General features: G+C 43.6%; 1 protein-coding gene across 3 annotated transcripts in view; it reads left to right on the top strand.

The window, feature by feature from the left end:
• FANK1 (fibronectin type III and ankyrin repeat domains 1) overlaps nt 1-12,776 on the top strand; it is a 99,063-nt gene that overhangs the window by 80,836 nt on the left and 5,451 nt on the right. For all 3 annotated transcript variants that reach the window (XM_073884679.1, XM_025880047.2, XM_025880048.2), the window contains 3 exons: nt 6,218-6,299; nt 7,273-7,347; nt 8,169-8,234. In XM_073884679.1, coding sequence (XP_073740780.1) covers nt 6,218-6,299; nt 7,273-7,347; nt 8,169-8,234 — 223 coding nt within the window. The remainder of the gene's footprint in view (nt 1-6,217; nt 6,300-7,272; nt 7,348-8,168; nt 8,235-12,776) is intronic.

The raw sequence follows: 12,776 nt of genomic DNA, 5'->3' as shown, positions 1-12,776 counted from the left end.
ACACACACACACACACACACACACACACACACAGGTGGGGTGAGGGGCCGGCTGCCTCTGACCTGCGTGTCCTTCTCCCAGGTCCCTGTGATTGGTATTTTAAAATGTTTCAAAGATGTGTGCGTATCTAGAATGTGGTAAAGATTAAAATGGTCAGAAATGTTCTTCATGGCCTGCTCGCTGAAAACACACACATCTTGTTTTCAGTTGCACAACAAAAATCTTCCTCTTGTGAGTAAAAGTGATTTTAAAGTTTTAGTCAATATTGCATATGGTGTATGTGGGTGTAGACACACACACACACACACACACATATAAATGACACATAGTTTTCCTTCTATGGCTTTCAGTGTGTCCTTCATGCATTTATTTGGAGAGTTCTTTTTGGATTGAAATTCAATTATCCAACTTATAGTACATCCTTAGTTTCAGATGCAGTGTTCAGTAACTGATCAGTTGCGTCTGACACCCAGTGCTCATCCCATCACGTGCCCTCCTTAATGCCCATCACCCAGGGACCCCATCCCCCACCTACCTCCCGTCCAGCAGCCCTCAGTTTGTTTCCTAGAGTTAAGAGTCTCTCAAGGTTTTTCTTATTTGGAGAGATTTTTATGTGGATTAAAGATGATTGAGGTTTTGAGTTAGCTTATCTCTTCATTTGCAAACAAGGCACTAGGGAGTCGGGTCTTAGTTTGGCAAACTGAGAATTCAGCGACAGCTAAGAGGGGCGTACCTTCCCCAAGGTGCTCCGCTCGCTGCGAAGACACATCATTTCAGAGGAGACTTTCCAAGTGCAGCGGCCAGTTACAGAGACGCAGGTCAGGAAAGGGGGCTTGTCCTTCATGTGGTGACTGTGAAAGCATTTCTTTCCTACAGGAGCTCCGGAGCTCTGGAGCTTTTAGGGGAAAGAAAAGGTAGAGCCGCTGAGTGTGTGTTGGTTTCCTCTATGCTGAGGGCAGGCACAGAGGAAGGAGGAGCAGCGGCAGGAGAAAGGTTGGCAAAGGGGAACCTATTGTTTGAATAGAGACTCTCTAGGGGACACTGGGCCAGTGTGCTCCCTCCAGTCCTGCTGTCCCCAGCCAGCCACAGGCCACACCTGCACTCCTCTGCCTTTGCCCCTTCTCTCTGGAGCGCCCCCTCCTCGGAGCCCCCCTTCCCGGCGCCCCCTTGGCTCCTCTGTCTGTTGAGCTCCTCGCCAGGCAGAGCTCTGCTCAGGGGCAGTTCCTTGTGTTTGCCCCAGTACCCGGCTGGGTGTCACTTCCTCCGATAACACCCAGGGCATCTTATTACGTGTATTTTTTCATCTCGCACCGACTTGCGTGCTTCCAAAGTGGAGGATGTGATGAGTCGGTCCTGTCTCGTGTAGAAGATAAAGGTAAATGGGTGGACAGACAGTGAATGGAAAGGCCCAGAGGCAGAATTAGGATGAGGAAGGAAACACTGATTTTCTCAGCTCGCACTCCCGTCTGTGGGGAGATGGACGTGTGTCCCAGGGGCTGGGGCGAGTCCCCCTGCACCTGCACGGTGAGGGCGAACAGGATGCAGAACCGGCCACGGTGAGCCTCAGCTTGCCACTGGCATCTTTCCTCCTGCCACACCCACACCAGGACAGGGGATGCAGGACCTTCCGGCCAGAACTGACGTGTTGAGGGGGTGGTTGCCTACCATTTGGAGCTCTTTGGGAAGGCAGAAACCATGGTAGCTTTCTATCAGCTGACAGGGATTTTGCTGCCTTCCTGCTGAGTTGGCTTCCGAGAGGGAGCCATGGAGACCTGGTCCGGGGGTCCAGGGCATTTGTGATTGCAGTCCGTGGCTTCCATGGGTCGCTAGACCAGACCTCCTGCAGGGACCAGGGTGTGACGGAGATGTGGTTCCTGGTGATGACCCACAAACCGGGCTTCCTGCGCGTTTCACGGTCTGGTCACAGTGCTGTGCTCCAGAAGAGATGGACTCAGCCTCAGGGGGCTCTCCCGGGTGGCAAGAGTCCCTCTTCTTGCTGGTTGCTGCTCCCTTATGCTATTATTATATTTATAATATCCAAGGCAGACTCCCTCAAGGAGGTAGATCATGCTAAACAGAGAATTAAAAATGGGCATATTTTCCAAAATAAGTAAAAAATGCTTCTGTGGGTTGATCATTTGCATTCAGTTTGAAAGTGTTTTTAATGAATCATGAAAGCATGTACTCTGTTTGAATAAAGGATGCTTAGCTTTTTTTTTTTTTTAATTTCAGGTAAAGTACACGAGTCTCTTGCTTAAATGAGGCATGCAATTTTAATCAGTGGGGCCCTTAAAAAGAGACAAGCAGCTGCTGCTTGTTAATTGGCAAATCTCTCCTCCAATGAGCTCATCATTTATTCACTGCTTCTAACAGACCTGAATTCCACCCAGAAAGGTGTTAACTGCCACATTATAATATCTGCGGGCACATCTGCCACTAAATGACCCTCCTGTAGAACATGGTGATGGCTTTCCCCTCCTCCTGGATGTCCCCTTCCCTGGCCCTACCTGATGAGTTCCACCCAGTGGGGGTGGGCAGGGGCAGGCACTCGTGGACAGCCTCCCCACGGGCAGCACCGACTCAGTACTTGTTTGTTGTTGTAACACTCAGGGTAAACATTAGCCAAACAAACCCACAGAGGCAAAGCCTGCCTTTTTTGTATTCGGTTGCACTTGATGCAGTCCCCTGGGCCAGGCCCACCATGTCTTCGAGGATTCAGGGGTAGGAGGAGTGCAACGTTTGGCTCACCCTGGAATTTCCTCTCTCTGTGACTCCTGCCTATAGTGGGAGGGAGAAAGGACTTCTCTGCTCTGCTCTGCAAACAGGAGCCTTTTCATTGTTCCTCTGTCTGATTCACATAAACGGAGACCTTTGTGTGCCTTGGTTGATCCACGTCTGGTCTGGCGCTAATCCTCAGTACCTCATTGCCTTCTCAGCAGTGGTCTGAGAGGGGTTAATGAGTTAATGCTGAGAAAGAGCGTTTATGCCCCGAATGATAATTATTGCTTCCTTTTGCAGAAATTCTGCCAACAAGGAATAGATTAACCATTGTGCTATGTTCCTTCCCTCCCGTGAGATGTCCTTTTGTTTTCAGATTAAGTTATGAGGGAACTGATTACCTTTGCAGAAGCTGGAATAGGGCAATGCATTCATTTAAAGTATGTCCTACTATCAAAATACCCCACTCTTTGCTACGCAGGGTCCTCAAGCCTCTAAGCACAAAATGAATTTATTGCACTTTCCAATATTTGTAAGCTGCAGAGCTTCCTGGGTAGGATGCACCAGGAAGCACCCCCCACTGGGAGGGCTGGACTGGTTGGGTAAGACAGATGATGTGCATTGGAGGTGGGTCGGTGCAGAAATACGCGGGGATACTGCATGTGCCTTTAGAACGTTCTTTAACCTCTTAAGAAGTTAGCACTTTTCTGAAGCTTTTAGGCTTTAGTGTCCCCTTTCATTTAACACTTTGTGCAGGGGGATCATATTTGCTTATTTAAGAAGGTTGCTTATTTTCAAAGCGTAATATGGTTGGAAGCATAGAATGAATTGGTCAGCCACCTCGGCATGTATTAAAACACCCAAGGAAGGAATGTGACCTTATGAAAGGCTCGGTGTGAGCTCTACTCACTCAGCCTTCCTGGCTCTCAGTTTTGTGGTCTGAAGAATGGAAAAAGCATTGTGTCAAGTCCTAGATAGAGCTTAGTTAATAAGACTTGAGTTAGGATGCCATATTTTATTTATTTATTTATTTATTTATTTATTTATTTTTAAAGATTTTATTTATTTATTTATTTGAGAGAGAATGAGAGAGAGAGAGCATGAGAGGGAGGAGGGTCAGAGGGAGAAGCAGACTCCCCGCTGAGCAGGGAGCCGGATGTGGGACTCGATCCCGGGACGCCAGGATCATGACCTGAGCCGAAGGCAGTCGCTTAACCAACTGAGCCACCCAGGCGCCCACCCTTTGGTAGGATGCCATATTTTAAAATTTAGTAGAGATAGGATGAGCTTCCTATGTTCTCCTAGATGATTCTATGCAAATTAGTTGTTGTTGTATTTTTAGTGGCCGTTGAAGTTTGAGAGTCACAAAAGGGGGCTGTTTGGTGGGCTATACCACTGCTATCCCTCTCTTCCCCTCCTTTCTGGGAGGTGGGAAGGGAGGGAAACTTTCCAGGGGTTTAGTTTGTCCACTAAAGTAGGGATGCGTCACCCAGTAGATCATTTTCAGTCCATGCTATTCTAGCCCAGGGTTTCTCAGCCTTGGCACTTTTGACATTTGAGGGCTGGATAATTCTCATCGTGTATACTGTAGGATGTTTACCAACATCCCTGGCCTCCACCCACTAGACTCCAGTAGCATGAACCCTTAAGGTGTGACAACCAAAAAAGTCTCCAGGCTTTACCAAATGTCCTCTTAGTGGTGGTGGTGGTGTTGGGGCAGGGGGTATACAAAACCCTGCTCCCTTCCATAGCCCTCCAGTGGAACCACCAGCCTAGCCACGATCTATCATTGGAAGGCCAGGGAAAGCGGTGGGCCTTGCCCTTTTGACAATTTATCGTGATACTTTTATTTGAAGCTTTTGGTCTAAAAATATGTGTGGAATGATGAAAAGGAAGTACAGTGTGGCTAAAAAATCTTTAGGAGATTGGCAAGCGCTAGCAGACAAAATTGTTATTTCAAAAACAGTTTTCACTCGGCTTAAATTTATTTTTTTACCAGAAGAAGAAGGGTATCAGCTAGAGGTCATTCTGCTAGTGATCACTACATTCTTCTGTGCCCTGGTTTCCTGGTTTATAATTTGCCCAGCTAAAATCCTCCAAGGAAACGAGTAGAAAAGCGGCTCTAGGGCCCAGGAGCTTTTCCTAGCATACTTACCCGACCCAGATGGGTACTGAGTTTATAATCCTTAGTTCCAGTCAGCTCCAAGGTCTCATCCCAGAGAGTTTTTCTACCATAGGTGCAGGAACAGGGAATTTTACTGCCCACCTGGGGGCACTGGCCGGGGGATCTCTGGAAGAGGGAGGTGAGGGGGTAGGTGAGCCCCCGGAAGCAGGCTCGGGGGCAATGTGGGAGGACAGGGCGGGAGATGGGTGTTTTCGTTCAGGGTTTAAGGTGATGATAGGTTGGAATCAGGTGCTACGGCGTAAATGGCAAAGGAGAGGAACATGTTTGATTTGTTCTCCCTGGGACCCTCAGTGTCGAGACTGGGCATGTGAGTTACTCAGTAAACATTTGTTGAATGCGTGGACGAGACCCACTCAGGTAGGTACGTTCATCGTGTGAGGGGCTGGGCCTGCGAACCGTGGAGACAAGGCCAGCCACCATTGCCCTTCCCACCACCAGCAGAGCCGGGTATTTAGGACATGCCCGGTGCTCTGCTAAGTGCTTCACGTGTGTTGCATTCATGCCGAATCATTCAAACGATTAGAAACTCACAGAATATGAAGCAAGCCCTGAAAGACGGGCTTCTCTCACTTGGCACTTTATTGTCACACTCTGCTCCTTTCTGCCCTTCCTGTTCTCCCCCTTGAGGAGCTAAGGTCCCCCCCGCCCCTGCCCACCCGCCCGCCCGCCCCGCACAAAGGGACGCCCTCCCTTCTGCCCCACGTCCCCTTGTTCCTGGAGTACCTTGCAGCTCCTCCTTGCTCTTCTCTGCCTGGCAGCCTCTCCCCAAATCAGGCTTTCTCACGGTGTTCCCCCTCTGTGAATGAGCTCCTCCTGCCCCCCACCCCTCAAAGCTCTGGGAGACAAGGCCAACATGAATGTTATCTTCCTGGGAAGCACTGAAATTTTGGATGTCAGATGTTACAGCAATTTCTTTTTGTCGTTTGTTCAAGTAGTTTAATGACTCTGGCAAACAAAACTAGCGTGTTGTGACGATTGTGGGGCTTTTCCTTGCTTGTAAGAGACATTTAGTAAGTCTTAGGAAATCTGGAAGGATTATTTTCACCTATCAAAATACCATTCGCAAAGCAGTACTTTTATAACTTGAGAATGTCCCAAGTCCTGAGGACAACCTGAATGTTCTTAATATATGGAAACAACGTCTTTCTCAGTAAGAGAAGTGGAATAGGAAATGTAAGCTATACTTCTCTGAATGGCCAAGTGCCTTCTTGGAGGGGAGCGTGAACACCTACTCAAAGCTGTGGGAGGCGCATAGCCGGAATGAATCTTCTTTCATTCGACTTCGGATGACTGTTTTCCATCTTCTTTCTTCAGGAGAACCCATAAGTAGTGAGCACTTTCATCGAGCTGTCAATGTGAATGATGAAGATTTGCTGGTTCGAATACTTCAAGGAGGGTGAGAGAGCCCTGCCTTAAAGTTTAAACATTTTTAATGCCCAGCAAGTGCATGGAATTGCACTTACTTTATTTCCCCCCAATTTTCCATGCCTTTGAAATTGCTCCAAAATAGATCTCCGGTGACTGGTGTGAGTCCAGCATAGTCAACAAAGATGACTTTTAGCCCTGTGTAAATGCTATATTTTGTAATTATCTAATGGAAATTGAAAATGAAACTTAGAAGTCTGGGTATCCTATTTTCTTCCCAGAAATAATTTCTGACTCTTGCTTATATGCCATAGCATTTGGGCAAATTTCACCCCCAAGTGCCCACAGCTATCTAAGGAATCATTAAATCAGCAGTTTCTGATTCAAAAGGTTGGTAAAACATTAGAAGAACAGTAGCAAATACAGTTGCTGCCGTGGGATATTTGAAACTGCCTCCTAATGCAAAGTGAACAATGTTACTTCGATTCTTCTTGACTCAGTAGTTTTGAGTACCTTAGAAGCCCAGTCATTTTGCGAATAGGGCTCATAAGTTGGAGGAGAGAAGGATCCTACAAAAAGCCAGCGCTTCTAAGCTGGTATTTAAGAGCTCTGCTTTCTTCCTCCAGTGGCATCAAGGGAGAAATGCAGGCCTCCCGCAGTCCAGGCTCGTGGTGGAGCGGAGTGTCTACACTCCTGTGTCCTCTGCTCTAGAAGGGTGTGGGGCCCGTCCCGGTGTTTTATCTGCTTATATCATGGTTTTGAGTTGAAGGGAGTGCCTGTTTTAAACAAAACTACAGCAATTTCTCTCCTTGTGAATTTGAATCCTTGAAAAATATTAGGCAGGGCCGTTTAAGACAACAGAAACTTAACGGCCCAGAAGAAATTGGAATTTTTGGGAAAATGAATCATTTTAGCCACCTGTGTCCTGCAAGAGACCTCAGCTGTGAAAGTACGGGGAGCCATGCCGAGCATGTTAATCTCTTTTCTCTGTGTTTTCCCCCAAGAAATGTTAAGGTTGATGTTCCCAATAAGTTTGGCTTTACTGCTCTGATGGTCGCTGCCCAGAAAGGCTACACCAGGTAGGCCGCCTCCTTTCTTATCTCTAAGAGGCTGAACCTTCCACTTCTCCCAAAGGCTCCGATCAGAGCACGGATGGGAGGGGAAAAGGTGTGTGTGCAGGAGCCCCCTTCTTCTTGCTTTCCAAAACTGTACCACGTACGGGCTGCACGAAAACTCGGCTGTTTGAATCCTGAAGTTCTATACCATGTGGCAGAGAATGTAAAAATATATAATCCTATGGTGAGGAAGAGAGGTAGCCACTTAATTATATTTTGCAATATATTTTATATGTCCCATAAAATATATTTAAAATATAAATATTTTATATTTAAAAAGGGGGGGAAGGATACTAATTCTGAAAAACAAACTTCCCTGAGAGGTTGCTAAGATATAATTTTCACGGATATTATCTCTATGCCACAAAGAAGCATGCACACTAATGGCTTATTTTACAATCATATTTATATTTAGCTACTAAAGTGCCATTTTGAAAAAAGAAAGACGTATATCTTACTAAATGCTGCCATTTGGAAATATATTAAAATGGTCATTAAGGCGACAGTAAATTAGCTTGACAGAACAATGGGTTTCGTGTGGTATATTTTGTTTTCAGTGAATAATTTATGTGTGGGAGAAGGGCTCCCCCCTTTTTTTTGATGTTGAAGAGGTAGTTTTCTGGTTTAATAATGTCCTGACTTTGAAGCCAGCTGGCCTCTGAAGGCAGAAAAGAAAGTGTGGAGATGTGTCTTCAATATGGTGCTGTGCACCGTTCCCGCATTATTGTGGGTTCCTACCCATCAAAGCTGTGTATCCAAGTTACCTTCCAGTTTGTTTCCTTCAGGCTTGTGAAAATCCTCGTCTCTAATGGCACAGATGTGAATCTGAAGAACGGAAGTGGCAAGGACAGGTGGGTGGTGGGACATGCTCCAAGATGTTCCCATACTTCGGTTACCAGACTTGTGCCCAGATGGTTTTTGATTTAATCCAAATATTTGCGGCAGCTTCTTTTGACAGGACTGTATCCCAAAGGAAAGATGTCGATGAACAAAGCCTGGCTTATTCATTTGTTCACTTATTCCTTCATTCCACAGGAATGAAGTGGGCTATACTTTCTACAGCATCCATTTGCCCTAGCTCAGGGACTGGTAGCTATTAACCGTAGCCATCACCAGCGCCGTGCTGGGCATTGGGCTGTGTTTGTGAAAGCTGGGGCCCCCACCAGGGCTCTCCTTACACTTGGCCTAACTCTCTTAACTAAGACTCTTAGGTGTTCCCAAAGAAGCACATAGCAGTCACAAAGCTACGACCCCAAGACCTTCCCTGCAGTGAAAACATGGAGTGCAGCACAGGAGAAACTGACAAAAAGAGCAGGATACTTGGAAACCTATATTCAGACAGATGAAGGAATGCTCTACAAAGACTTAAAAATAATAAGTATTCTAGTATTAGGTTTAATTAACTGATTCATTCTAGTCAACCAGGATTTGTTGAATGGCTACCGCATGCCAGGCTCTGTGCTTGGTGCTTGGGTAGAACAACACAGAAAAATGCAGGGGTTTTGCTCCAGGAGCTTAGAATCACATGGTACATAGAGCTCAAAGGTATGCACCCTGCAAACTAGTATCTAAACAGGAGCTACAAAAACACAGGTCACCTTTGGTGGGCCACAAGGAAAGTGTCAATTTCTGAGCTCAGAAAGCCTACCTGCTACACTCTCTGAACACACACAGTAATAGATTTTAAATAACATTACAAAGAATCATTTAAAAGTTTGAGGCGTCTGGGTGGCTCAGCTGGTTAAGTGTCTGCCTTCGGCTCAGCTCATGATCCCAGGGTCCTGGGATCAAGCCGTGAGTGTGTTGGGGCTCCCCGCTTGTGCTCTCTCTCGCTCTCAAATAAATAAATAAAAATCTTAAAAAAATCATTTAACAATTTAAAAGGGAGTTTTCCATGTAACTCTTAGGTTAATTCGGAGGTAAGCCATCAACTCAAGACATTTGAAAAAGAATAATACCAACTTAAAAAGGACAAAGAAAATAACCTTGAAGGGTAGGAAAGAGGAAAGAATTAAAAGAAATTGATTAGAAAATAGGAAGATTGTTGAAACATATAAGAACAAAAGATGTAAGAGCTGCTTCTTAAAAAAAAAAAAGCTTATACAATAAAATGGGCCAATTGCTTATAAATCTAAGAAGAAAAAAATCAGAATTTAGAAATGCTACATGGCTGTGGCTGTAGAGAAAATCTTTTGGAAATTTAAGAAGAAAAAAATAGACTTTTGGAAGGGAGCATAACAGTGGTGATAGAGGAAATCTAAATGTAAAAAGAAAATGGTGTGCTGTGTCTACGCTAATAGATGTGCTAATTTCACTGAAATTATCTTTTCGATGGTATGTTTTCTGGGGAAATATAAATCTTCACAAAAAGACACAAAATCTAAAACAACCAATATCCATGCAAGAAGTTAGAAAACTTATTAAGGGATTATCTATGAAATAGACTCTGTGGCTTAACTGTTGTGCCCATGAGCTTATGAGAATTGTAGGTTAGGATTGTAGATAACTTATTTAGCAGAGGGATAGTTGGAATCCCAGAGGATAACCTTACTGCTGAAGTCTGAGAGAGAAAGAAATCTCTTCATATGTTTATATGCGTACAGGTATTTATGTCTCTTCCATCCTAACTCGGAGGATCACACAGGACGGTAGGGATGTCTAGGAAATTTCTTAATGCTTCCCATTAGCAGACCAAAGGTGAAAACCTCTGTATGTGTAGATGCAAAACAAAAACTGGGTTAACTCAGCACCTTTTACTAGTTAAAATATCTTACTCTCTTAAAGTACAGGATGCTTTCAGTCCTGGTAACAGTGTCTGGTGCATAGGAGGACTAACTTCTGCTGATGGAGTGAATCCTTTGATTGCATCATAAAAGCTTGTTTATCATTTCAGATGATCAGCCAGTATCATTCTTAGTACTGACAGATTCCTTTTAAAAGTTAGTAGTGAAGTCCATAGGAGTGGTTGAGAGCCAGATAGTTCGATGTCAAATCCAGATTCCCCTGTGGTCAGGGTGTATGACCTTGGGCAAGTCACTTAACCTCTGTGGACCTCAATTTCCCCATCTACAAGATAGGGATAATAGAAGTACTTATAGAATTGTGAATGTTTAATGAGTTAATACAAGAAAAGTGAGCAAAACAGTGCCTGGCATATGGTAACTCCACATTATATTTTGTTATTTCATGATTGGTATTTTGGAGTGCTGGTCAACCCTGTAAGAGATGAAATGGGAGTAAGAGGCGTGGCTCCTTTCTCGCAGTGCCCAAGTGAATCAGCTTTCAAATACTTGGACTTAATAAGGAGGTTTAGTAAAGTGGCTAGCTACTATTTAACAAAAAAGAATTTTTTTCCTTAAATAACAGCAATAATCAGTTAATAAATATAATAAGGGAAATAGAATAAATAATATCTAACAGAAGTGAGAAATTTTGTATAAAAAAACCTATAAAAATTAGGTTAAAAGATTTAAAGATTTAAAAGGGACCTATACCATATGCCAGAATGGCAAGATCGAAGGCTGTAAAATTTTCTGTTTTTCCTAAATGAATATATAGATCTAGCATAGCCTCAAATGCAATTATTCTTGGGAGCCTGTCAAAATGGTTTTGTAATTTACCTGGAAGAACAAATGGATGACACCAGCTATTAACTTTGTTGAAGAGAAATGTGGAAAGACTTTTGACAGTTATTAAAATGCCTTATAAACTTACAGTAATTAATGTAGTATGACACTGGTACAAATAACTGAAAAAAAAGATGTATAGAATGAACTAGAAATAGTTCTCCATGTACGTCAGAACTTAGTACGTGATGATGGGAGCAACACAAACTAATGAGGAAGATGTTAGAAAAGGCTATATGAAGAAAAAAAGTTAAATTCTGGTCTTCTATAGCATGCATCAAAATTAACTCCGGAAGAATTAAGAATTAAATGTAAAAGACAGAACCATAGAAACCACAGCATATGTCTATCTGATCTTATAATGAGAAAGGCAAAATCACTGAAATAAATCATTAAGGAGAAGATTAAAAGTACATAACACATTTTTAAAAATTAATTACAAAGTTAAGGGTAGTCTGGGGAGAGATTTGCAAATATAGACAAATGACTGGCATATTCAATATAAAGAAGATACACATACCTACCCCCCAAGATACACAGTAGAAAAGAGCAGTTTACACAAAGACAATTCATAGCAGAATAAATAAAAAAATTAATATGCAAAAGTGCTAGTAGTAAAAAATTAAAACCTTACTGTCCTATTGTTAATTAAAAGATGATAGTGTTGGTATAGGCGAGTAAAATGGACACTTTTAGGTGCAATCGATAAAACTGTAAGTTGACATAATCTCTCTAGAAAGCAGTGCATCTAAAGGGAGCCTTAAACATTTGCATTAAGCATCTGGCAATATGCATCAGAAGCAAGCACCTCAAACCCTGGGCGGGTGAAGGGCCATGTTTGCTCTCTACCAGGAGTTTCCAAGAAATGAAGGCCTACATAAGGATACAGAGATGTGGACATCGGGTTCCACTCCAGCTCAGCTCAGGTTTCTTGGGCCTCAGAGCTGGACATTCTATTTATCACTCAGAGAGCTTTCTAGAATTTCCCTACTGGAAAGACTTCCTTCGCTGCCCCCGTCACCCACCCCACTCAACTCTTTATTTTGAAAAGTTCAAACATTTAGAAAAGTTGAAAGAATAGTACGGTATATTTTTATATACTCACCACTTAGGTTTGGCAGCTGTTGACATTTTGCCCTATTTGCTTCTCTTTCTACATTTTTATTAGCTTTTTTCTCCCTACTTACCCATTTCAAGGTTAATAGGCATCATATTCCTCAATATTTCATTCAGTATTTCAGTATGTTTTCTTCTAAAAGTAGGGACGTTGACCTGCATAACCGCCGTATCATTGCCACACCTAAGACATTTCACACTAATGTCCTGACGTCCCTGATGCTCTAGCTGTGCAAGTCTCCCCACTTGTCCTCAGGACGGTCTACATGGCTCTGTTTGGGGGGGTGGGGACAAGACCACGATCCAACTAAGGCTCACACATTGCATCTGCTGGTTCTGTTTAGTCTCTTTTATTCTAGCCTGGTCCTCCATCCACTATTTTTGTTCAAATTTTTTTTTTTTTTTTTTTTTTTTTTTTTACCAGCGTTGACTTTTTGAGGAGACCAGACCAATTATCCTACAGAATGCCCTATGTTCTTGAGTTGCCTAATTATCTCCTAGTTGGGGAGGCGGTGCTTAACTTGTTCATTCGTCCCTTTATTGCCAATAAAGTTACAATTAGGTTTAAAGGTTTGATTTGAAGCAGGTTAACATTTTTAGCAAGAACACTTACGAGCTGGTGTTGTGGCTCCAGGCTGGATCCATCAGGAA

Source organism: Callorhinus ursinus, unplaced genomic scaffold, assembly GCF_003265705.2.
Source record: "Callorhinus ursinus isolate GAN/ISIS: 27379988/994484 unplaced genomic scaffold, GSC_fseal_2.0 scaffold58, whole genome shotgun sequence".
Taxonomy (NCBI): Eukaryota; Metazoa; Chordata; class Mammalia; order Carnivora; family Otariidae; genus Callorhinus; species Callorhinus ursinus.
This window is presented reverse-complemented; position numbering and strand designations above follow the sequence as displayed.